This window comes from Molossus molossus, unplaced genomic scaffold (assembly GCF_014108415.1).
Source record: "Molossus molossus isolate mMolMol1 unplaced genomic scaffold, mMolMol1.p scaffold_m16_p_33, whole genome shotgun sequence".
NCBI classification, from domain to species: Eukaryota; Metazoa; Chordata; class Mammalia; order Chiroptera; family Molossidae; genus Molossus; species Molossus molossus.
The window spans coordinates 919,121-944,960 of NW_023425370.1; the positions used below are offsets into that span (position 1 = coordinate 919,121).

General features: G+C 61.2%; 1 protein-coding gene across 1 annotated transcript in view; it reads left to right on the plus strand.

Moving 5' to 3' along the window:
* Window positions 1–23,216, plus strand: part of ZC3H3 (zinc finger CCCH-type containing 3) — a 57,166-nt gene extending 33,950 nt beyond the window's left edge. Inside the window, exons 5-12 of the mRNA XM_036281242.1 lie at window positions 4,718–4,902; window positions 9,599–9,641; window positions 9,709–9,870; window positions 9,966–10,035; window positions 11,619–11,750; window positions 20,167–20,351; window positions 20,904–21,229; window positions 22,778–23,216. Of these exons, the coding sequence (XP_036137135.1) occupies window positions 4,718–4,902; window positions 9,599–9,641; window positions 9,709–9,870; window positions 9,966–10,035; window positions 11,619–11,750; window positions 20,167–20,351; window positions 20,904–21,229; window positions 22,778–22,809 (1,135 nt within the window). The 3' untranslated portion in view covers window positions 22,810–23,216. The remainder of the gene's footprint in view (window positions 1–4,717; window positions 4,903–9,598; window positions 9,642–9,708; window positions 9,871–9,965; window positions 10,036–11,618; window positions 11,751–20,166; window positions 20,352–20,903; window positions 21,230–22,777) is intronic.
* Window positions 23,217–25,840: the final 2,624 nt, after the last annotated feature.

Here is a 25,840-nt window from a genome sequence, read left to right on the forward strand (position 1 = left end):
GTGATCCCAGGAGGGGCATCCCACTGGGGTTTGTGTGAGTGTGTTGTGGGGGGTGCTGGCCCCTCCCCCCTCGTGTGAGTCTCACGGTAGCAGGTAGCAGTGACACTCAGGGCCCTGAGGACTAGTGCTCGTGGCTCTGGGTCTTGTGATGTTGTCACTTTGTCACTCCCTGGCTTGGACTCAGCGACCCTCAGCTGGGCCACATCCAGGGGCTGGAGCCCCTGGGGTGCAGTGGCCAGGGCCCTCCACCTGGAGCAGTGGGCAGGCCCCGGAGCCCAGCAAAGGAGTGGCTGGTCCAGGTGCGGTCAGGCTGGCGGGCCCCTCAGCCGACAGAGGCCCAGAGGCGGCTCTCCAGGCAGATGAGGGGGAGCCTCGGAGGAGTTTGAGGCACCTGCTACTAGAGGTCACAGTGATTGGGCTCGGCAGGTGCTTTCTGGGTTGGGTCCCCAAATCCCTGGTGATAAAGGTCAGAACACAACGTAAGTTGTCTGGATGGAGGGCACAGGGGGTGCTGTGTGGACCGGTGTGTGGGCCACAGGGGTGGCAGGCGGGTGCAACGGGTGCAGGGCCCTGTGAGCTGAACTCTGCACTCCCTAGTGGGACCATTAAGGCCCAATAATACCTGTTTTTTGCAGCTAACATACAAAACACCAATAGCTTCAGCTGAAATGGATTTTTTAAAGTGTCATTTTATGGAGAATTTTACTTTCCATCTTGTTGTTTATTAGGCTCTTAAAGGGAAAGCTTGTAATGCATCCATTGATCGAAATACCAATTGAATAGATGTGAACACATAAAATAACCCGGCCCCTCACGACGGAGCCCCGGTGCCATGATGGACGCAGCACAGTTAGTGCCTTCACCGGCTCGGGGCCAGGGCGCTCAGTCGGCTCTGTCCCTTGCCTGGCAGAGATGGGGGCTCCCTCGGAAGGAGCCGCACAGGAGGGAGCCTTCAGGTGACCTGCGGGGCCAGCGCTCACCTTCCCTTCCGCCCTGGGAGCTCAGCCCCAAGGTCACACAGCCCCTGCTTCCCCAGCCCTCAGCTCCCAGCAGTGGGCCTGCCTCTGCTCCAAGGCGGAACGGGCGGGAGGCAGACGCGGAGCCAGGCACTGCAGGGGGCAGCTGCAGGCAGGGGGAGTGAGACCAGGTGACCACATCCACCATGAGGCCTGCGCGGTCCCCTAGGTCCCTGGCCGCTGTGGAGCCTGCTCTAGTCACCTCCAAGCCACCTCTAGTGGCACCTCTCACCTCCCAAGCTGCTGGCCCTGTGCACCAGATGGACTCGATCTCTGTCCCTCCAGAACCCAGAGCCTTCTGCCAGCACCTGCCCTACAGACCCCAGCATGCCTGGGGCCTTCCGAGGTGCGGGCCCTGTGCTGTGCTAGCCCAGAGCTGGGAGCGTCTGAGGGCCCTGGGCCACCTCTCTGCCCCTGCGGCCGCGGGGCTGGGTGGGGCCGGCGGGGCGGGGCTGTCGGTGGTTCCGGGGAAAGCGCACTTAAGCAGTGTGCAGCCTGTCACGGTGGCAGCGGCCGGGCCTGACCTACTTGGGATTTGTGTGCAGAGCCGCCTCCGCCTCCGCTTCTGCTGACAGCGCACTCCCGCAGCCCGCAGCCCGCAGCGCCGGCTCCATCTAAAACTGCTTCCCCGGCTGTTTTCTCTGCTCCCAGCCAGCCTGCCCGCCTCCTGCCTGGTCACCCTTGCCTGGGCAGCGTGGCCTGGAGGCTGCTGGGTCCCTGGCCACTCACTGACCTTGCCCTAGCAGAGGGGTCGGAGGTTAAATTCCTCCAGGGAGCCTGAGTCCTCTGCCAGCAGCGCACCTGCTACCCTGGGTCCACACGGCCGAGGCTCAGCCCACCCGCCGCACTTGTGCCGAGGGCTCTCCGTGGGAAAGCACACCTCGTGTCTGGGTACACTGGACCTGCACACAGGCCTGTGCCCAGCCGTGGAGCAGCTCCTGTCCCCAGGAGGAGGGTCCGTGCCCCTCTCAGGCCCAGGAGAAGTGTGCCAGGCTGCGGTTGGGGCTGGGCACACTGTGCCAGGAAAGGCCTTGGGAACCTCGGGTTTGAATAAGCAGAGCTTGGGTGTCCAGAGTGGGCCTACAAAGCCCTTGCAGGGCTGGACAGGCCTGGCAGAGTGGGCACTCCGCACCCGCCTGCCCTGGTCCCCGGCTTCGCAAGGAGAGCCTCCCTGTCTGGCCCAGACCCTGACACCTTCCTCGGGGTCTCTTCCCTGGTTCTTCCACTCCACTTCCTGGCACAGCCTGCCCTGTCCCCACCCGCCCTCACACAGGGCCCTTGACCAGCGGCACGGCCTTGGGCCCGGAGCTTGCCCGCTGCTCCCCGTGCAGCAGACAGCGGACAGCTCTCCCTTCAAAGGTACTTTTGTGGTGTGTGTGTCTGTCCCCGTTACCACCGCTTTTCATTTAAAATGTTATCTCCCCCCACCCGTCCTTTGTGCCCCCCCGGGGTGGGAGCCGAGGGGAGCCCAGCCCTCACCCTGGTGTAGTCAAGGTTATGGTGATAAATCCTGGGGCATTGTCACTTCTATTCGGAGTAAATTGGCTGGCCGCTTTCGGGCTGAAGGAGAGATAATTTGCTGTAGTATTTCAAATGGATTAGAAATGGATTTGAAGGGAAAGTTCATGCCTCCCATTACAAAGGCGAGAAAGAGGACCATCCGAAGGCACGGCTCCCTCCCTGGCCTTCATTATCCACGCTTAATACCTTTCCTATTTTCCAGCGTTAATGAAATTTCCTGGCGGCGTGGGCCCGCCGGACGAGGGGAGAAGCCTTTAGACCTGAGGCTCCTGCTGTAGAAAAGGAATTACCAGGCCCTTGGGTGAGGGCAGGAGCGTTCTCCAGGTCCTTGGCCCTGCTATTATCTCGTTAATTTTATCCCCTCTTCTCAATACAGTTCGTTTCCAAAGGCTGTCCTCTCCATTAGGGTAACAATTTACTGGAGTGCGGTGACACCCGCAGCCACGAGAAGCTGCAGGGCACTGGGGCGGGCGCCCTGCTCGCCATCTCAGCTCCTGCCCGGTGCCCGCCCAGCCACAGGTCTGCAGTCAGGGACCAGCCAGGGTGAGGGAGGGACGAGGTGGGTCTGCAGACTGGGCCTGTTTCCATGGACAGGTGGGCTCTTTCCCTGAGGCCCTGGCCAGCCCTCCTCAAGTCCTGTGGGCGTGTCCGCCTCCTCCAGGCAGCCCCATGACACCACGCAGGAATGCAGTTTCTTCCACAGCCCTGGAGGATGGGGTCCCCCGGGGCTGTTAGGGACTTGTCAGGCTGTCCACCGGCCTGGGCTCAGCTCTGGATTGTGGGAATCAGGACTCGGGTGGAGCTGCACCTCGAGAACAGTAGCCACAGTTCCTGCAGAGGGTCCAAGCCACCTCCGTGTCCCCAGGGCTGACAGGGTTCTGCAGTGAGGGGCTGGTACGGGAGAAGACCCCTGCCAGCCCTGCCCCTCTCTCCTCACACCTTGGCCTGGCCCCCAGTCTGAGGGAGCTGGAGATCGCCTGCCTCCCCCCGAGGGTGCCCGCCCACCCGCCCTCCTGCCCAGACGTGCCCTGTGTGGGGCAGCTGGCACACATCGGGCGGGGACAGCCGGGCCCGTGTGGCCAGGTCCCTGCCTGGGGCTTGTTCCCTCCAAGACTGGTGCTTGCGAACTTGAAGTTAATGAAGGGAAACTGGGTTAAGTGCTTCCCGGCGGGCGGCCTCCTTGCGCTTCCCGCCTGGCGTTTGTACTGACACCGCAGCTCTGGGTCCCCCGGTGCCCGCTCCCTGGCACACGTCACTCCCCAGCGGGTCTTGGAGGCTGCTGGCTGGCGAGAGTCACCCCAGCTCGCAGATGGAGAGGCCGAGGCCCACGGGCTGCAGGGCAGCTCACACAGCACCTCCTTTCTGGGCGAGTCCACCTGGCTGCCTTGGTGCTAGGACACCCCGAGGCCTGCCTGTCCCGTGGCACTCCTCAGAGCCTCAGCACCCCTGTGGCCCTGGGTGCCAGGAAAGGGCCTCCTGCTGCCCGGGGTGGAGTTGGGGGTTCGTATGCACAGTTGTGGGGGCCTCAGCATGAGCACCCAGGACAAGCGTCAGCAGGGCCTGGATCCTCATCGTCTCCTTGCCACCTCAGCCTGCTCCCCAGCGGGGCCAAGTGGGCTGTCTGGGGAGAGGTGACAGCCCTACTCCTTTGCCCAGACTGGCCAGTGAGCACAGGGGCTCAGTGTTAACAGCGTCATGGACAGAGTCTGAGATGATGTGGAGTTAAGCTCAATTTGCATAAACAAATCACTACTGAAATTTGTCCTGAGGGGTGAACCCCACGCCATTCTGGAGTCACGAGGCTGGCTGGTCTGCACACTGGCCTCCCCCCCCCCCCCCGTCTTGGTGACGCCTGCCCATGTGACAGCTGCAGGGCCATGGGCGGTGCTGCCCAGGCAGCCTGGGGGCCTGTGGCTATCCCACTGGGGTGCCTGGTGTCTGCAGGGGCATTTCTAAGTGAGGGTGTCGGGTCTCCTTCCGGGGCCCGGCAGTCATGTCTCTGGGGTGCATGTTGGAGGAGGAGGTTTGTCCCCTCCCTGTGACCCTTCAGTGGCTCATGCAGTCCCAACCTGTTTGATGGGGTTGGGGGCACCACCTTCTGTGCCTTGTGGGGCAGGGGAACGAGGTCTCCGGCCTGGGGCCCTGGGGCTGGGCTGACTGGCATCTCCTTGTGCCTGCAGGTCCCTGGTGCTGAATCGCCTGCGCCCTACTCGAGGGGGTGGAAGAGCCCAGCCTGGCTCCCCTCGGTGGCGGGACAGAGGCTATCGCTGCATCGGAGGGGTGCTCTACAGGGTGTCGGCCAACAAGCTCTCCAAGACCTACGGCCGGCCCAGTGGTGAGGGGAGCAGGCCCCTCCTGCGTGCAGGTCAGTCTCTGCGGTGGCTCCTGAGGTGCTCCTATGCCCGTCCGAATGAATGCTGTCCGTACGGCTGCGTCCTAGCCGTGCTCTCGCTCCTCAGCGCCCACAGCACCGCTGCCCTGCTGTTCCTCTGGGGGTGGGGCAGGCCAGGCGCCGTGGGCAGCCCTGCAGCCTCTGCGTCCCTAGGGAAGGCCCCTCGGGCAGGCGACAGCTCTCGCTTGGCTGAGCAGCCTCCGATTTTCTGTTTCACTCCTGGACGAAGGAGATGAGCCAGGTATGGTAAACAGGGCTGGGCGAGTGAACACCTGGGGCCACGGCACCCGGAATCACATTGGCAACACCTCCCGACTGTGTTAGGAGGCGGCCACCGCCGCCACACGTGTGCCGTGGCCAGGGGAAGCAGGCCGAGCAGGAGGAAGTGCTTTGGACTCGCTTATTGTACAAATTAACTAGAAAAATATTTTGGTTTCAGTTCAATTTTACCCTCTTCGTTTTCTATCAAAAAACAAGGGCAAGCCCAGCTGGTGTGGCTCAGTGGCTGAGCGCTGACCCTGCACCAAGAGGTCACTGGTTCGATTCCTAGTCAGGGCACAGGCCTAGGTTTTGAGTCTGATGCCCAGTGTGGGGCAGGCAGGAGGAGGCCAGTCGATGTTCCCTCTCATCGGCGTTTCTGTCTCTCTTTCCCTCTCTCTAAAATCAATAAAGAAAGAAAGGGGAAAAAAAACCCCAAAAACAACCAAGGGCAAGACTGCAGGTGGTGGGATGGCAGAGGCTCCGCCCACAGATGCTGTGCTGGGTCAGGCCGTCCCTCCACCACCAGGCCCCACTCTGGTTGCCTCTGACCCTCAGAGCCCAAAGGCCCTGGCATCTGTGTTCATGGTCCATGGGCCCCATGCACATTTGTTGGCGTTGACGAGGTCAGGGGCCTCAGACCCTCCTCCATCCACTGTTTCCCCATGAACGAAGCAGAGCGCTCCCCACCTGCCCCCCCACCCCTGAGCCGGGCTCTACACAGGGTGATGGAGACTCAGGGGGCTGGCTCATGGCCCACTCAACCAGTGACGTCTGATTGGCCCCTGTGGTGGCCTCTCTGGGTTGAAACCCCTGGCCCCAGTCTCCCCTGGGGCCTCCTTGGCATAGGGCACACTGGGCACTGGCTGACGTCACCTCCTGTTGTGGTCCTACCCTGACCCCCAAGCTGACCTGCTGGCTGGCAGGACCCAGGCTCTGCTCCCCACAGTCCTCACTGGACAGTCTGCTGTTTCCTTTACTGGGAACATTATGGGGCCACCGTACCCCCCCATGTCGCCCTCAGTGATCTGGGTGCCGTGTACACAAACCAGGTCTTAGGGACTCTTCTCTGGCCAGACCTGACCTTGCCTGTCTTAGCTCTTACACTGTCCACAGCAGGGGCCCAGGTGCGGGTTGTGGTTTAGGGCCATCATGACTGTCCACATGCCCTAACTGCATGGGGACCATCTCCACATGAACCCCATCCCAGGTAGGCTACGTGGGCCCGTGGGGATGGGGCTGCACCCATACCTGGCTGCTTCTGTCCCTGCTTGTCCCTTCCAACCCCCTGGCATCCATGGCCGGAGAGGTGCCCAGAGGCAGGAGGGGAGGGGTGTTTGCACTCAGACATCTGTGTTGGGAACACGCTGCAGCCACCTGCTGGGCCCCGAGTCTGGCCCCAGGGAGAGCCCCACTGGCCACCTGGGGGTGCTCCCTTCCTCCCCAGCACAGGCCCCATCTGACTCTTCTTCAGCCTCCCACCCTCAGGGCCCAGGCAGGGAGTGGGGACAGGACAGGACAGAACCCACCAGGGCTCCCCACTGTGCCAGGGCCCGGCTTCCCTGTGGGTGGGCTCCTCGCTGCGCCTCCCTGTCTGTGCCCTGACCAGCATCCCCTTTGAGGGCGCACCTAGGGTGGTGACTAGGGTAAACTCCCTCCCGTGGTGTCAGAGGGACCGCCTTCAGCGAGAAGGCGCAGCCTCCTTGACCTCCCTCCTCCTCTGTCCCTCCGGCGCTGGTGAGCATCCCAGGCTTTCGGGGAGCAGTGCAGTCTCAGGGCTGCGTCTTCCTGGGGGTGGGCCTCAGCCTCCCTGAACCCTGGGACCAAGTGTCTCCCTGTGGGTCCAAGGTCTGCCCACCAAAGGGCCATCCCGAAACCCCAAGCACCATGCTTTGGCCAGAGACCTGGGTGCACTCGAGTGGGCTGCGACGGGTGCTCCCCTGGGCCTTGTGCCCGGCATGGCCCGAGAGCCTGTTGGTCCCTGTGGAGGAGCAGAGTCCCCAGTCCTCCTGCCAGGGCCACCTTGCTTGGCGTGGGCTGCAGGGCTGCCCCTGGACCCTAGAGCCAGGCAGACGTGGGCAGTCTCCTCCCTGCTGCTGGCGGCCATCACGAGCCCCCAGGCAGGTCTTGGGTCTGCGTGCTGCTTCCCGCCTGTGACCTGTGACAGGTGACCCCACCGTGGCTGCTGCGAGTCACACCCACAGAGGGCTGATCAGCTTGTCTGCAGCCTGCACCCATCCACTGCTCCTCCCTCCCTTCTTCCTAGGGCTCCCTCTGTCACTGGAGCCAGCCCAGGTGCCAGTCTTCCCTGTCCAAGAAGGGGTGCAGCCTGGGCAGGGACAGACAGTGGGGGTGGGGCTGCGGCTGCGCAGGTCTATTTCGGGACGACCCCAGGGAGTGCAAGTTCTCTCCGAGGCTCAGCGCCTCCTGCTCCCAGGTTGCGGGTTTCAGCTGAACTTTTTAGCACCTCTCAGCGCCTCCTCGGCCTCCGTTCAAGTGAGCTACTTTATGTGCATTTTTTAACACTGCAAAGCATTTGAAAAAGTGCCTCCTGTTCCTGATAAAACTCCCACGTGAACCCCACACCAGCATCTTTTTAAGAGTAAAAAAGTGGGAAGGGGAGTAAACCTGTCCCCCTCAGAGGCGAGGCCAGGCCGGGGCCACGGTCTGACACGTGGACACGCGATGACAGCAGTCCCTGGCAGGAGCAGATGGCGCCACAGCGTCACCGGCAGCCTGGGTGACAGCCCAGGAGCCGCGATCACCGACAGCTATCCAGTTGCACTGTCACCCACCAGCTGGCAGATGTATGGTACCACGTGCCACCTGGGCCGGCCCCCCGTGTTCCCCCAGGACTGGTGCCCCCAGCCTGGGGCTGCCCTAAGACCCCTCCCTGCTGGCCCCTCACACCCAGAGCCCCGTCCACGCCCTGGTCTCCTGCAGCATTGCCAGCCTGGCCGCGTGCAGGGCACTTCCCTCCTGGGCTCCCGCCGCCAGCCTGGGAGACACCCTTTCTCGGCTTGAGACAGGCTCAGAGAGGGGCCGGCGCTGGCGGGGGGTCGCTCCGGGCGGCAGTGAGGGCCAGGTGTGGAGAGGGCACACGGAGTACCCAGGGAGTGGTCAGGGCTTAGTAGCGGGTACGATGTGGAGATGATGGGGTATCTGAGGTCCAGCCTGTGGGAGACAAGGGAGTTTGGGTTTGGACAGGCTGTGTGGCATCTCAAAGCTTGTGTGACTGGGTCTGGAGCTTAGGAGCTGGACAGAGTCGATGGACTCTGGGAAAGGTCACCCTGGGGAGAGCAGGCAGGGGCAGGGGCACCTGCCCAGGCCTCCCATGCGGCTCTGATGGGGCGGCTCAGGGCTAGGAAGCGTGGGGATGGCCCTTTAAAGCCTGGGTGCTTTGTCATTGCCCAGGTCCCTAGAATTTCTGAGTGATGTCACATTTGCCTCCTACCACCTGATCCATTGCAGCAGTTGCCTGTGGGAAATTGGATCTGGTCTGGGAAGGGCTCTGTATGTGTGTAACTGGGGACTTGGTGGTCATCCGCAGGAGGCTCTTGCCCCGTCCCGCCCTCCTTGGGAGGTGACCTTGTGTCTAAAAGGCAGGCAGGGGCCCTATGTTAGTCTGGACCCTTGCCCTGCAGGGTGAGCTCACACCGGTGCAGAACAGGGCTGCCTGTGTCTCTGGCCCCACACGAACCCCCGCTGCCCTGGCCGTGAGCGTCCCCTGCTGCTCCTTCCTGTCACCACTGTTCACTCTATGAGCAGAATCCCTTGGGCCACCAGGACCCCGGCAGTGCCGTGGGCACCACTCCCTGCAGACCTGGGCAGTGTGTCGGGCCTGTGGCACGTGCTTCTTTTCCTGTCTTTCTTTTACAACCTGTAAATGTGTAAAGCCCATTCTTGGCTCATGAAAAGCCAGGAGGCATCTCCAGGACCAACTTGAGTCACGTGCCTCTGGGCTCTGCTCCAGGCAGAGGGGTGTGTGAAGGAGGTCCCCCCTCCGTCCCTGGGACTGCCTGCCTGAGGTGAGCCTTGTCCCGGTGCGACCCCGCAGTGCACATGTAGGAGGTCCCCCCTCCGTCCCTGGGACTACCTCCCTGAGGTGAGCCTTGTCCCGGTGCGACCCCGCAGTGCACATGTAGGAGGTCCCCCCTCCGTCCCTGGGACTACCTCCCTGAGGTGAGCCTTGTCCCGGTGCGACCCCGCAGTGCACATGTAGGAGGTGCGGGTGGCCCATCAGCTCTCCTCTCAGCGTCCTGTCCCTGAGGGGCCTGTCAGGGTCCTGGCCCCAGGGGAGGGTTGGGGATGGTCTCCTGGAGGGGACAGCGGTGCCTAAGCTGAGGGAGGGGACCCCAAGGGGCCTAGGCCAAGGGTACGACCTGGCCTGACTTGTCCTCTCTCCCCACAGGTCGACTGGACCCTGCTGGCAGCTGCAGCCGCTCCCTGGCCAGGTAGGTGCCCGGGGTTGTGCGGAGGGCAGGGCTGTGTGCCGTCCCTCACACCACCCTCTGCCCACAGCCGGGCCGTGCAGAGAAGCCTGGCCATCGTGCGGCAGGCCCGGCAGCGGCGGCGCAGAGCGGAGCCGGAGTACTGCATGTACTACAACCGCTTCGGCAGGTGCAACCGCGGCCAGCACTGCCCCTACATCCACGACCCTGAGAAGGTGGCCGTGTGCACCAGGTGCCGCCCAGGGGCCTCCCGGTGGGGTGGCGTGGGGTCTGCCAGGGCCTGCCCGGCCTCACCAGCCCCTCAAACTCCCTTCACCATGTGCACAGGTTTGTCCGGGGCACGTGCAAGAAGACAGACGGGACCTGCCCCTTCTCCCATCAGGTCTCCAAGGAGAAGGTGGGTGCTCGGAGGTACCGGGTATGCTCCTGGCAGGTGGTGTCCCCAAAGTTTTCTCGGGGCTGAGGACACACAGACCCTGGTCTCCTGGTCTCCGTGAGGAGCTGGGTGTCTGCCCCGCAGGTTCTGCCCCTCCACCTCCACATTGGGGCTGTTCTGTTCATCTGGCTCTTACCCCAGCCGACCTGGAGGGTGTCCACATGCCACATGGGAGGCCTCCACCCCCACCTCCTACCACACGCCGGGCCCGTGGCCCACAGGTGCCCCCTTGCTGTGCAGGGTGCAGACCCAGGATTGGCAAGGGACAGCCTGTGACATGGGTGTGCTGAGGGGCTGGAGGTGCCCGTCACAGGGGACAGGGAAGCACACAGCTGGGCCTTCTGGTCCAGGCCCTACCCTGTGGGTTGAGGTGAGAGGACCCGTCATGCAGGCCCCTGGTGGGGGCAGAGCCCGGGCAGGGCCTGTCGTCCCAGCACATGCTGAGGGCGCTCAGGTCATAGGTTAGTGCTGGTGGGGAGCCCGGAACGTGCAGAGTGGGCCTGTGGCGAGGTTAGGGAGGTGCATCCGGCAGGGGCGATGCTGCTACAACAGCTTTTCCCCTTGAGGAGCTTGAGAAGAATCAGCATTTTCCTCCCTAATAGAGCCTCCAAGTTCTGCTGTGAGCAGTTTGGAAATTCACGTCGAGTTTCGGGTTCATTAGCTCCCAGCTCCAAAGCCTGCGCGCCTTCCGGGCTGTCTAATGTGGACGCCGCGCCAGCGCCCTGAATTAATGTTATTGTTATTTGTGTGGACGTGGTGGGTGCAAACGAGGTTAATTGAAATGAGAACGCGTTTTCTCTGGATAATGGCCGTGCTGACAGTGAGGAGGAGTTCCGTTTGGTGTAGTGCTGGCTTTATTATCCTTTTTATTAGAGCTAATTTGGGCTCTAGATCAAAAGCCACATTAAGGGGATTGTCTGCAGCCCCTCCACCGCCAGCCCCGCGTGCCAGCCCCTCTCCCCTCTGCGCTGCAGTTAAAGACGATCAGAAATAAACCCACAGGCACAGAAATCGCCCTTTGTTTCTCTCCTTCCTCAGCCTCCCCCCAGAACAGTGCCCGTGAGGAGCTCGGGGTCCGACAGGGGCGCTGGCCAGCAGGAAGGATGAGGAGGGCGAGCTCTCTCCCCCTCTCCCCCCTCCCCCTGTAGAGTACCCCAGGAGGGGTGAGGCCGCAGGGGTGACCCGGTGTGGGCGGTGGCAGTGACCATTCCCTGGTCCAAGGGTCCCGGAGAGAAGTTACCTAGAACAGGGGTGACTGCAAAGGTCAGGTGGGTGAGATCAGAGACCCTCCTGCTGGCTCTCAGGCCTCTGTGCCCAGTGGGAAGGAGGTGGGCTCTACCTCTGGCCGCCCGGGCTGCACGTCCCCACCAGGTGCTCTTGGCGGCTGCAGGCCAGCACCCTGTGTCCGCTTCTCCTCTGGGTAGGACCTTGTGCGGGTCTCCAGCCACAGTCTGTCCGTGGAGCACAGGCAGGGCCTTGGAGTCCTGGGTGCCGAGGCTGGCGGAGGGCTGCCGGACCGCTGGCCTCACCCCTGCCCCCCGCAGATGCCCGTGTGCTCCTACTTCCTGAAGGGCGTCTGCAGCAACAGCAGCTGCCCCTACAGCCACGTCTACGTGTCCCGGAAGGCGGAGGTCTGCGCCGACTTCCTCAAAGGCTACTGCCCGCTGGGCGCAAAGGTGAGCGGGGTGGGCGGCACCCAGCGACGGGCCAGCGGCTCCTGGGCCCTCCCTGGAGCCTGCAGACCCAAGGCGGCGCTAGGGGTGAGGGAGCTGGGGTTGGGGCGCTCAAGGTGCTGCAGTGCCGCCTGGCCTCTCCTGTCAGTGTGAGGGCTGCGGTGCGGGGCTCCGGACAGCTGAGCAGGCTGCCTCCTTCCTCCGCACCATGTCCCATCACCCTCCCTGTCCCTGCATGGACCTGTGGGCGGAGGGCTTCGTGGTCAAATGGCCCTGGTCTCAGGACCTCTGGACGGGTCTTTTCAGTCCCTGGCACCCAAAGAGAAGGCCTGACCAGGGGCCCACTGGCACCCTGACCTGACCCTTGTGAATGACCGCCCTGCCTCGGGCCTGCGGCTGGTCTGGGCTCCCCGGGAAGCGGAGGCCACAGGGACTGACCGCAGGCACGGGGTGCGGGCCTGGCCTCTTCCTTCCACCAGGTGGAGACCTGGGGACCTGACCGGAGTGGACAGGTCACCTTGAAGGACGCCCAGCCCCAGGTGGGGGGTTGGACAGGACCCCCATGGAGGACGTGGATGATTATTGTAAAATATTCCAACTTAAATGAAGTATCAAAGCTATATTTAAGTTCTGCTTCTGTTCGTGGAAGTGCTTACTGAGCCCCTTCCAGCGTGTGGGCGCTGCGTGGCCGCCACATGACGGATGGCAGCTCGTAATCATGCGGGAAAGCGCTGAGCAGGCTGCAGTGGCGGGCGCAGCCCGGGCCTGGGAGGGTTAACTCGATTCTCTACATAATACAGAGAGTGCTGAGCGGGCACCTCGCCTGGCGCACGTCCTCGAGCGGGCCCCAGAGAGTCTACAGTACCCCACTGAGCCAAGTGGAATTGTTAACCTTGCTTCCTGAAGCCCAGCTGTTAAAGAGGCTCATCCCTTTTCTTGTGAACAACTCAGACCGGGAGGGACCTCTGGTCCTTCCGCAGCCCTCTGACTCTGGGCTCTCGGGCCGATAACCAGAGGCACAGCAAGGGTGCTTTCCTCCCCGTGGACGCCCTGGGCTCCCATCACCTGATGTGACGGCATCGAGCTGCCCACGTGTCTCCTGCCTAGTGCATGTGTGGGGAGAGACTCCGGGGAGCCCACCCCCCCACCGGCCTGACAGCCACTGCTTGTCCGCTGTGCCCGCCCGCGCGTCCCTTCCACCTTTCCTGGCGGCGCTGTCTGAGGAAGAGACTGGCCTGGCCGTGGGTCCGCACAGCAGGGGTTCTGTGGGCCGCAGACCATCACTGTCCCTGTCCACTCCAAGGTGCACGTGGCCCTGCTGCGCGTCTGGGCACTTCGGGCTCCCCTGCTGCAGCCCTGCTCCTTCCGGCCCTGCACAGGCGCCCTCCTGGGGCTGCTCCTTTCCTTGTGGGTAAACCCTTGGTCTGGGCGCCCGGTGCTCACTGTGTCCAGTACGTACAGAGCTGGGGAATACTGCGTACGTGTGAATTACCCCACGGACCCCTCAGCACAGAAACTGAGGTCGCACTGGCCCCCCACGCAGACTGCAGCCAGCCCTTTTCTCTCCCGTCCTCCCTGGGCTTCCTCAAGTCTCCGCTGCCTCCAGGGTCTTCCAGCAGTGACTCGCTGCCCTGCGGACGCCTCCTCTGCGCGGGCCTGTCCCCTGCCTCTCCTGCCTTGCAGAAGCTCTTGTGTCCTCTGGATGTCATTCTGTGCTTTCCAGACTACAGACAGCATTTCCCTTTCTGCCACCACCTGCAACTTCGCCCTTAGGCTGGAACCCTTCCTCCTTTTAGGGGCAGAGTTCTCCCATTTTTTGGGTCTTTGTTCCAGGATCTGCCCCAACTCCAGGCCACAAGGGGTCGACCCTCCTCCTCATCTCCAGTGTGGCTTTCCGGGCCGAATGGGGCAGGCTCGACATAGGTCCCCCAGTCCTGCCTCTTCCCTGCCCCGTGGAGCCATGAGCCCTTCCGGGCCTGCTTCCTTTATGTAAGACCGGGTATGGCAGAACCAGCCACGTGGGGGTCGGCAGCCTTGTGGCTGAATGGTCTCCTTTGCAGAGGGACCACAGTCTGGCTTTTCACCGGTGGACGGGCATTCGGGTCGTTTCCAGCTGGGAGCTGTTTTGAATGGCCCTGCTGAGAACATCCGTGTGCACGTCCGTGTGCACACAGGCTTCGCTGCTGGGGCAGACACCTCGCAGTGGAACTGTCGGGGCCCACGGCGATTCCCCACTTGGCTCCCGAGGACCTGTCAGCTGCTTCCCGGAGCCCGAGCCGGAGCCCGAGCCCGAGCCGCACTGCTCACCTTCCTGCAGCAGAGCACGGAGGTTTCCCCCACCCTCGGGCACTGTTACTGCCCTTTTGTTAATAGCCATCCTGGTGGGTGGGCTCTTGTTGAGGCTTTGATTTGCGCTTCCCCAGCTAACAACGCTGAGCATCTTTGCGTGTGCTTATTGGTCATTGGTGTGTCATCTTTGGTGAAATGTCGATTCAAGTCCTTTGCCCATTTTTGAATTGGAAATAAACATAGGCCGTGGGGTTCGCGGTGGCCTCCGCGCACGGGCTTGTCTGCTGTCGCCCTGTTCCCTGTGCTGCGGGGGTCCTGAGCATCTTTGCGTGTGCTTATTGGTCATCGGTGTGTCATCTTTGGTGAAATGTCGATTCAAGTCCTTTGCCCATTTTTGAATTGGAAATAAACACAGGCCGTGGGGTTCGCGGTGGCCTCCGCGCACGGGCTTGTCTGCTGTCGCCCTGCTCCCTGTGCTGCGGGGGTCCTGAGCATCTTTGCGTGTGCTTATTGGTCATTGGTGTGTCATCTTTGGTGAAATGTCGATTCAAGTCCTTTGCCCATTTTTGAATTGGAAATAAACATAGGCCGTGGGGTTCGCGGTGGCCTCTGCGCACGGGCTTGTGTGCTGTCGCCCTGCTCCCTGTGCTGCGGGGGTCGTGGCCGAGCAGCTTTGCAGGTGCAGTGACAGGAAGCTCCCAGTCTCTCCTTGGAAGAGTTTGTAGTCTTAACCCTAAAGTTTAGGTCTTGGATCCATTCTGAGTTAATTTCTGTACAGGCATTAGATTTGGGCCCAGCCTCATTCTCTTGCGTGCGGGTGTCCAGCCTTCCCAGCGCCGCTGCCTGGAGACTGCTTTCCTGCGGCTGGTCCTGCACCCTTGTCACGAGTCTGTGGGCCGTTTATGAGGGTGGGCCTCCGGGTTCGCTGTGCTGCCCATCGGTCTGCACGTCTGTCCTTGTGCAGGTTTGTAACCCTGCAGCTCTGAAATAAGTTTAGAAATGAGGAAATGTTAGTCCTTCAAACTTGGTTCTTTTTTCCCCAAGATCATTTCTCCTATTCAGGGATCCTTGAGATTCCCTATGAATTTTTTTGGATGGGTTTTTCTATTTCTGTAAAAAAATTAAAATAAAAGAAGGCCTTGGGCATTTTGTTGGGATTTCAGAGTGTGTAGATGGCTTTGGGTGATGGTGTCCTCCTGCTGTGGGTCTTCCGGTCCACCAGCGAGACGTGTCCCCTTCACTTGGGTCTGCGCTCCGTGGCTTTCGGTGCAGCGACACTGCCGCCTCCGGGCCAGGTCTGCTCCTGAGTGTTACGGATGAAGTGCTTTGAACTTCCTTTTCAGATTGTTCGTTGCAAGTCTGTGATAATGTAATTGTTTTTGTGTGTTGATTTTATATCTTGGAATTTTGCTGAATTTATTGGCTCTGACAATTTTTTTTGTGTGTGGCTTCTTCACCTGCTAACAGATAATTTTCTTTACTTTTTATTTGGATGCCTGTTATTTTATTGTTTAGATCTATTTTTGCCTAATGCTCTGCCGGAACTCCCGTCACTGTGTGGACTGAAAGGGTGAAGGGGGCACCTTGTCTGGTTCCCGTCGCCACCAGGATGCAGTGGTGGCTTGTCACAGACATCGTCAGCTTGTTGCGGGTGCTCCCTTCCACAGGTGTCTAGTTTACTTGGTGTTTTTTGTCAGAAAAAGGTGTTTAACCTTCTCAAATCATTTTGCCTTAATTGAGATGATTGTGGTTGTTTTTTGTAATTTTTCTTTATTGATTTTAGAGAGATAGAAACATGGATGAGAGAGAACATCGACTGGCCGCCTCCTGCACGCCCCCCACTGGGGATCGGGCCCACAACCTTGCGTGTGCCCTGACCAGGAATCGAACCGGCGACCTCTTGATGCATGGGTCAGCGCTCAACCGCTGAGCCACACCGGGCAGGCTTCCTGTTTTTTTCCCTTTTGTTTTAGTAAGGTAGTCAATCAATTGTATTGAGTCACAATTACATTGATTGATTCTGGATGTCAAAGAATCCTTGCATTCTGAGAATAATTCCGACTTGGTCATGATATATAATTCTTTTAATGTGCTGCTCAATTCTGTTTTCCAGTATTTTGTTGAAGATTTTTGCATCAGTGTTCACAAGGAATATTGATCTCTAGTTTCCTTTTCTTGTGGTGTCTGTGTCTGGTTCTGGTATCAAGGTAAGTCTGGCTTCACAGACTGTTTTGGCTGTTTGGAATTAGGAAGTATTTCCCCCGCTTCAGTTTTTTTGAAGAATGGGTGTTAATTCTTCACATGTTCAGCATAAGTCACCAGGGTAGCCGTCTGGTGGGGGCCTTTCTTTGTTCACAGGTTTCGGTGCTGATTCAGTCTCCTCACTATGCGCAGGTCTAGTCAGGTTTTCTGTTTCTTCTCGAGTCAGTTCTGGAGGCTGTTTGACGAGCTGGTGGTCCATTCCGCCTGTGTCGTTCGATGCACGTGTGCAGGATTGTCGATGTACCCCAGCTCCCTGCCGGTGTCTGCAGGGTCTGTAGGGACCCTTTCTCTCCTGAATTGGAAATTTACAACTTTTCTTTTTTCTCTGTTTTGCTAGAGATTTGTTAATATGGGTGAGGCAAAAGTAGGTTTATAAAGTTTGTGTGGACAATAATACAATAATTAATGAGCAATAATACAGGAATAAACTCTGTTTCCTGTACTCAAAACTGTTAGCCTACTTTACTTTTGCCCCACCCTGTATTAATCTTCAAAGAGCCAGCTCTTTGTTTCATTAACTTTTCTCTAATTGTTTTCGATTTTTTTTAAGAGAGAGGGGAAGGGGTGGGAGAGAGAAAAACATGGCTGTGAGAAACATTGGTTGGCCGCCTCCTGCACGCCCCCTGCTGGGGATTGAGCCTGAAACTCAGGCATGTGCCCTGACCCGGAGTCCTACTGGGACCTCTCAGTCCAGGGGACGGCGCTCAATTCCCTGAGCCGCACTGGCCAGGCTGTATTGGTTAGTTTCTATTTCCCTATCTTCCAGGTCACCAGTTTTTTCTTCTGTGCCCTTCACTCTGCTGAGGAGCCCATACACTGAGTTTTTTATTTCTGTTATTGTATCTTTCAGTTCTAAAATTTCTGCCCTGGCCGGTGTGGCCCAGTGGACTGGGCATCGTCCTGTGCACTGAAAGGCCGACAGTTCGATTCCCGGTCAGGGCACAAGCCCAGGTTGCAAGATCAGGTGCGGAGGCAACTGAATGATGTGACAGTGATATTTCTCTCTCCCTTTCTCTCTTTAAAAATGGATAGAAACATATTTTTAGAAAATAAATTTTTCATTATATCTTCTTTTCTTTGTTGAGAGCTTCCATGTTTTTGTGGGGTCAGGTTACTTGTAGCTGCTCACTGACACATACTTATTGTGCTGCTTTCAAGTCTCTGCCGTGACCCCGGCTCCGCTGTGCCTCACCTGGGCATCGGCTGCTCTGTCGTTCAGTCTGAGGTCTTCCTGTTCCCGTCAGGATGAGTCACTTTCTGTGGAGGCCTGGGCGTTTGGGGTGTTACGTTATGAGGGTCCGGATCTTACTTAAATCTGTGTCAGCTGGTTTCCTCGACACCACTCAGCAGTCAGGGGTGGGGAGTGGAGGCATGGAGTGGGCCCCACTCAGCCTCCCCTGACACCTGAGGAGGGGGTCCCTGTTGCTCCTGGCGGGGTGGCTGTACTTACTTCCCACTCAGCCTCCCCTGGAGCCACCCTGGCCCAGGGGTGGGGGGAGGGGGCACACAGGGGCCCAGATTCCCACTCACCTTTGCTGTCCCGGGTGGCTGGGGCTGCAGTGTCTGAGGTGTCTGGCTGGGGCAGGCCATTTCTTGTCTTGGCTGACCCTCATCTGCACCTGTTCATGCTCCAGGTTGCAGCCTCTCCAGCTCCAAGTCAGGATGACAAAGCAGAAGGAAGTCCCAGGACCACTGCGGTGTCCCTCCTCAGTCCCTGGGTCCTGGCGGGCTGCCTTCGCTCCGCCTTTCGGGTCCCCTGCAGGGGTCTCGTGCGGTTCAGTGGAGGAGCCGGGAGAGGCCTGTCTGCTCCGCCCTCCAGGGGACACTGTCCCTTCTCTTTCTCGTTAGGCCACTTTTGGCTTATTTTCCCTGCAATTGGTCTCTTCTATCCAGGGTTTCAGTATAAACTTGTTACGTTGTAATAATTGTAGGTTCGTGGAAAAATTGTGAACATAGTGCAGAGTCTACGTGCACCCCGCACGCAGTCCCCCGGTCAGCACCTCTCCGAACCGGACCTTCCTCACTGCCCGCCTCAGAGCGGGCTCTGTGGGCAGCCCCGTTTCCACTGATTGTCTCGCGTGCTGGGATCTCACCCTGCTCTGCGTACCAGTTCGGGAATGATGACTGGACAAGCGAGGCGGGTCGTGGCGAGCACAGCCCGCGAACGGTGAGCGCAGGCCCTTCAGGAGGCTGCTTGTTCCAGTTCACGCAGGACTCGGAGCCTGTCCGTCAGCGAGGTCGGCCGAAATGTTCTCTGTCACCGAGTCCTGGTCATTATCAGCCAAGTCCCGGTCAGTGTCACCGAGTCCTGGTCAGGCTTTGGTTTCAGGATGATTTTGGCCCATAAACTGGGCTGGGCTGTGTTCTCTGCTCTCCTGACCGCTGGGCGGAACCACCAGTCAAACCCTGGGCCTGGGCTTCCTCGATTTTTAACCACTGATCCAAGTTTTTCTATGGTCCTGGGAACAGTCATTCAGGTCTCCTTTTCCTTCCTGTCGGTCTGCCTCCTAGAACTTGTCCGTTTCGCCGGTGTTTTCACGAAGTGGCCCTTGTGTTGCGCGGGTCTTGGCAGCCCCGGCCGTCGCTCCTCGTGTGGCGGCATCTTCCTTCTCGTTTCCCGACGAGTCTGACTGCAGACACACTCATGTCTTCAGAGAACCAGCTTTAGCTCTCCTGGTTTTGTTGTGATTTTGTCTTCTCGTTCATTTCTGTTCTTCTCTTCCCTCTGCTTCCTCGGGTCCTTCTGCTGTCTCCCCTGACTTTGCGGGACCCTCTCCCCTAACCCGAGAGCTGCTCTGGCTGCGCCTGCGGATTCCGGCGCTGGCCCGCTGGGCTCTAGACGTCGTCGAATTTTCATGAGTTATTCGTGGTGACCTGAATTTCCAGATCTTTGGGGGTTTTCTGTTCGGGTTTGCCCTTTCGTCAGTGTGCGTGGTCTACAGGAAGCTCCCCGGCTTTGACATCAAGACTTGCTCTGTGTCCTGAGGAGACTTGCTGCCGCCAGTTGACTCTCCCGACAGAGGGTGACGCTGGCCTGTGGTGCTGGCGCACCCCCCTGAGCACTGTGACTGCGGCAGCTCTGGCTGGGCTCAGCAGGGTCTGCGCAGTGGTTCTCGTCCAGGTCTTCTCTCCAGATCCAACATGAGGGACATCAGGGTGCTCAGGCTTATTACAGTCTGGCCCTCTCCTCCCTCATCCTGCCTCCTAAGCCAGGGGCAGAGAGTGGGGGAGAACAGGACCCCCCTCACTGGAAGAGGCGCAGCGGGGCTGGAGCTGCACCTCCTAGAGGCCCTGCCCCTCCAGGGTATAATTAGCTGCCTTGACGGCTGTGGTGGGTCAGGTTGCTCTGGCCTGGGCCGACCTGCCGCACCCCCGGGCCGACCTGCCGCACCCTGGGCCGACCTGCCACCCCCTGGGCCGACCTGCTGCACCCCTGGGCCGACCTGCCGCACCCCTGGGCCGACCTGCCGCACCCCGGGCCGACCTGCCGCACCCCGGGCCGACCTGCCGCACCCGTAGGCTTGAAGCCTGAACCCTGCCCCATGAGGTTCCCCCAGGCTTCAAGTCCCCCAATCCCACCCCTCCCCATCTTCCTCCAGGGTGGGCAAGCTGTGGTCAGAAGAAAGGGTTAACACCCTGGGAACCTCCACCCAGCCTGGCAGGACCCCCAGCCTGCCCTCAGTCCCAGCAGGGTGGTGCCCTTGCCCTGAGGTGGCTCAGGGCACACGGTACAGACATCATCACCTGCGGGGCTGCTCCAGCCTGGGCCTGGGCCCTGAGCCCAGCTCAGCTCTGAGCCCGCAGAGCAGGCAGGCTGCCCCCCCCCCCCCAGTGCAAAGGCCTGACGCAGCTGCACCGTCTCCTCCAGTGCAAGAAGAAGCACACGCTGCTGTGCCCCGACTTCGCCCGCAGGGGCTCCTGCCCCCGGGGCACCCAGTGCCAGCTGCTCCACCGCAACCAGAAGCGCCTCGGCCGCCGGGCAGCTGCACCCCCAGCCCTGGAGCCCAGCGACGTGCCCCCCAGGTGCAGGGCCTCCACCGGGCACGGGCCCAGGTGAGGTGGGGGTGGGCACTGTGTGTGAGCTGGGTGGGGGGGGGTGTCAGAGAGCGTCCTGTCCCTTCCTGGGGCGTTCAGGGCCCTCTAGGGAGCTCCTACCCCCCATCCAGCCCTTTCAGCTTCAGACCCAAAAAGAAAGCCCAGTCCAAAGTTGAGGATCAAGTGGCCTTCAGAGGTGCCCCAGCCCCTGCCCCATGGAGGAAGGTGGGGATCCTTGGCCACTCACTCCCACTCCCCAGGGGAGAAGGACCCCTCCCGGGCCTTGCATACAGCGGGGGCCCACATTGCTCGCCTGCCTGTGGGTGTGGACGAAGAGGGCAGGCCCTGAACGGCGAGGTCAGGGGCAGTGTGGTGCAGGGCTCACCGGCCCCATGATGTCCCCAGCCTGTCCTGGGCCTGCGGGTTGGCCCTGAACCTGGGAGGTGATGCCTGGTGGCTGCTGGGGAAGGAAGGGTGGAGGGGGGGGCCTGAGAGCCTTGCTGGGATGGGCACCCTGCCCTGCCAGCAGCTGCCCACTTCACACGGCTGCTCCCCGGCTCTTTCCCGCAGGAAGTCCTCTGCTGCCCAGCGCCCCACCAGACCGGCAGCTGGCCTGGCCTCTCCTCTCTCCTCCGCAAGGGCCCTAGCTGCAGGCGCAGCTGGTCCCTTGTCGTCGAAGGCCCCCTCCTCCCCTTCCTCCCCTTCTGCCCCTTCCCCCACCTCCCCCTGTCTGTCCGTAGACCAGGAGGAGCCGTCTGTCCAGGAGGAGGCTGCCTCGGCAGCGACGGGCTCCAGCAGCCTGTCCAGGCTGCCTTCCTTCATCTCCCTGCGGTCCTCCCCGAGCCCAGGCCAGCCCAGGGCCCAGGCCCCCCGGAGTCCCCCGGCCAAGGACTCAGGTAGGCAGCCGGCCCCAGAGCCCAGCTCGGCACGGCCGGGTTTCATGCCCACCTCGGACCCAGCAGGCCTGGAGCCCCAGCGGGCCGACGGTTCCGGGAGCCCAGGGCAGCACCTGCACTGCGGGCGGGGCGGGCGCCGAGGTGCGAGCGCACAGACCACCCCAGCCAAGGGCTGATTTAATTAGAAAGCACCCATTTCTGTTAATTTGTTCTGGAAGATCGGCGCACACTCCTGGAGAGAACAGATGCTCCCTCTCCCCGAAGAGCATTTGGGGCTTGGTAAATGGCTCCACTCAGCCTTGTTTAGGAGAGAAAAGAGGATTTTATGGCTGCAAACGACCCTCTCTGTAAACATTTTACAGCTCTCTGCGCGTCCGAGTGACGATAAACCCCACGCAGCTCGGCGGGCTGCAAATCTGCGACCATACGGCCGTCATTCTATTGTCATATTTCACGGTCGTAACGCTAATGGAAGATGCTTGCACAGCCTCCTCCAAAGCTCCGCTGAGCACGCTCAGCCGCGCCGCCTCATCCAGCCCCCACTTCAGGGGCAGAGCTGGGCTGGGCTCTCCCACTGGGTGTGGCTCACTGGGGAGGGGGGGCAGCCCCCTCTTTTACTTTGTAAGATAAAGGCCCGGCAGCCAACCCCAGACTCAGAGGACGCAGGTGGGCAGGTGGGGCCCAGGAAGGCTGCAAAGACCTCCTGGCCTGCAGGCCCCCATCAACCCTCCTTCCCTTCGCAGGCCTCACCCCTGCCTGGCCAGGGCTGGGAACTGGAGGGCAGATGGAGGTGGGCCTGGGAGGGCCCCAGGGCAGGAGGCCAGACTACACCTGCCCGGGCTGCACGCATTAGGGGCCAAGGCCAGTGAAGACCATCGGCCTGGGGCCCCAGCTGACTGGGCCTGGCTTCTGGGTTTTTGCTCAGCTGAGCAGGTGGTTGGGGTCCTCAGTCCTGAAGGGCACCCGGGAGGAAGGGTGGGCTTGCAGCGGCTCACGGACAGTCCTCTGTAGGCAGCTACACGGAGGCACCAGTGGCCCCCCGGGAACATGGCCTGTGGCTTCATGGGAAGGGAGAGGCATTGGTGCTCCACAAGTGTGGGCACATAGGGCAGGAGCCCCTTGGATGGTACCCTCCATCCTCTGGCCCCTTGCTCCTGACCACCAGCTGCCGCCCTGTGTCCCTGCACAGGGCCCTTGGCGTCCCCGGCCCCTTCAGCCAACTGCCTGCACACCCTGGCTTCTCCCTCTCGGGCGCTGTGCGGCCACCACGCATGTGCCAGGCGGTCTCGCCCTGGGCCCACCTGGGTCTCAGCTCAGCTGTGCACTGTGGTGGCTCCCGCCTGGGCCCACCTACCACTCCTCAGCCCTGCGAGCCAGGCCTGCACCCCACTGGGCAGCTGGACCCTGGGGGCCTGTCCAGAGCTGCCGCCCTCCTAGTGCCCCTGCTGTGTAGACCTGGAGCACAGACTCTCCATCTGGGAGCTCTGGGGTGGGACACTCCTCCTGCTCGGAGCTCCTGGCACCTGACCTCTGCCCTTCTTGGAACAGGGAAACCTCTGCACATCAAACCCCGTCTGTGAGGGCCCAGGGTGCCAGCCCACACCTACCTCAGCCCCTCAGTCCTGGACAGGAAGGAGGCTCCGCCTGCTACCGCCCCAGAGGTGGGGTCACGCAGCTGTCACCCTGCCCACCGGCCCTCAGCCTTCCCTGACCAGTGCGAGCCCGAGCCCGGGGCCTCCCTCTCCCTCGGGCTGGTCTCTGCCGGGCCCTCAGCCCGGCCCTCAGCCCTGTCACCTCCCATCTCTGGGTCTTCAGCCCCACCCAGGACACGCCCCCGCGTCCTGCCCTGAGGGATGCCAGGCAGGGCCCACCCACAGGCCCATTCCCACTGTGGGTGGGGCTGTGGTAGTGCGCCCCCAGCCCTCCCCTGGGACGCCTGCCTGGGGAAGAGGCTGCCAGCCAGGCCTCCCTGGCAGGTATTTTACGTTCAGCAATAAAGGTCTGTGTCCTCTGTCTGTCTGCTGGGTTGTCTGCTTGTCACCCTGCCGCCCACTCACTCACGCAGGCTGCCCCTGGTGGGACCTGGAGGCTGGGTGGAGAGGCGTCCTGGAGAAGGTGAGGGGCTGGCTGCAGAGCCCCTCCCAGGGCCTCTGCTCTGCCCGCCACCCCCCAGGCCCTGGATCTGAACAGGGCCTGCAGGGGAAGGTGCACCCTCCACACTGCCCCTGGGCGGGAATGCTGGCTTGTTCCTGCCCCCTGCGATGGTTCAGAGGGTTGGGGGCAGCCTGTCCCCCATGGCCAAGCCAACATGATTTGTGGAGAGAGGCCCAAAGGGAGTCCTGGGGACATGGATGCAACATGCTGGGGCCAGGATCCCTCAAGCTGAGGTCCTCCCGGAGCCCCTGGGCATCTCAAGAGAGTGGCCAGGCCAAGGCAGGGAGGCGGCAGGTTGAGCAGTCGGGGGGGGGGGGGGGTCAGCTTGTCCAGGCTCAGGCACCTCCTACCCTGGAAGTGTCTCCATTTGCAGGGGCCCCAGGGAGGCCTGGCTGAGGGTTGTGACCTGAGCTTGGGGGCCTGGGGCAGGGTCTGGTGTGACAGGGCCTCTGGGAGGCCAAGGCCACGGCCTGGAGGGCACAGGGCCTTCCTGGGTGTTTCCTGACTCCCTGCAGAGAGGGAGGGTGGCTCCACCTGGTGACCGGGAGCTGGTACCAGCCAGGCCCACATCACTGCCTACCCGACACCTGTGCTGCGGGTCCTTCCGCTCCCTGGCCCGCAGCTCCGCCCTCTGCCTGGAGGTGGCGCTGCTGTGCAACCCCTCATCCCTGCCTGCCCCTTCTAAGCCCAGGTATAAGGGGCAGCTCTGTCCACAGCTCAAAAATGCAATCCCTTGGCCCAGCCCACACTTGGGTGTGGTGGGCACCCCACCCCCTTGAGGTCACACAAGGACCCAGGGGTCCTGCTCTCCACCAGGCTCTGCCTGTGGGATGTGGTGTCTCCGTACCACCCGGAAGGTGCCGAGAACCAGGGCTGATCTCAGGTCTCAGCCAAGCAGAGCAGTCGTTTTCAGTCGTTTGGTGGTCGTCACTGGTGCACTGCGCAGGGTCCCATGACGCTCTCCCTAGGGTCCAACAAGCGACCTTGGCTGCCACCAGACTCATTCAGCAGGGCGGCGGGTCTGGAGGGGTCTCCACCCCGTCAGGAAACAGCAGAGCCCGCTGTGGGCAGCTCACCTACCCTGGCCTGGCCCAAGGGCCGAATGTTCGCAGGGCCAGGATTCTGACCTGGCCACCCCTCCAGCCACTGGAGGTGCAGGGTGCTTGGCCCAGTGGCAACCTGGGTCCTGGGCTAAGTGCCCACCTGCTGCAGAGCCTTTGGGACAGCTTGGCCGCCTGCCTTTCCCACAGGTGCCCCTTTTTCTTTTTTTAATCCTCACCCGAGGATTTTTACATTTTTATCTTCAGGTAGAGTGGGAGGGAGAGAGGGAGGAAGAGAGAGAGAAACGTCTATGTGAGAGAGAAACAAACTGGTCGCCAGCCACACGACTCCAACCGGGGCCCTGGGGACAAAATGCAACCAAGGTAGGTGCCCTTAGCGGGAACCAAACTCGGGTCTCTCTGTTCCGCAGGCCCACACTCTAACTGCTGAGCCAAACCGGTCAGGGCTTGATGCCCTTCTTAATCTCTCCACAAAGGGAGAAGCTTTGATGATGGGAGGGGCTGGGGGTGAATTCCACTTCCTGCCTGAACAGACAGAATGACAGACACAGTTGTTGGTTCAGCCTGGTGGGAGCTGCGGCCCGCACCTCCCTCCTCCCTGCACTCCCCTTCTCAGTAAATGAGGGTACACATGCCTGCCCCCCAGGTGCCAGGTAGGTACCAACAGGAAATGAGAAAGGCAGGTGTGTCCACTGTGGGCAGCTGGACCATGCCTGCTGGACACCCACCCTCCTCTCCAGAGTCAGCCCTAATGGCTCCGCACTCACTGGGGAGCCGCTCCGCCCCCTCCTCCCGCAAGACCTGATGGCAGATGGAGTGGGACCCAAGACCCACTGCCCACACTGTAGCCCATTGCCCAGAAGCAGCCAGCTGGAGGACAGCATGGAGGGCTCCAGAAGGCTGGGCACTCTGCAAGGGGGAGACGCCGGCCGGTGGCAGCTCTGAGTGCACCCAGACTGGTGGCTGACGAAGCAGGCTCCTGGGCGGGGAGGGCGCTGGCCCTGCAGCCACAACCCAAGAGGAAATGCCTGGGGATGAAGCGGGCCAGGGAGAGGCCAGCTGGGCCCTGCTGGCCAAAGGAGGCCTGCAGCTTCCCGTCTCCACTTCCGTGCCGGTGGCCAGCCAGGTGACCACTTGCCCCAGCTCAGGAGCTGCCTCCCAGAGACAATAATGACCCACCTAGACCCCCTGCATGGCTTCTTGGGTAGCACAGCACTTTCTGATGGAGCGTTACACAGTGAGCATGAGAAAACTCGTGCCCCACAAACAGGACAGATGGGGAATCACAGGGCCAAGTGAGGGGAGCTGTGCCCCCCATCTGCACAGTGGGCACCCCACCTTGGGGCCACCTGCAGCTCTCGATCCCTCCCCCATCAGACTAGGTCCCTCACACTCC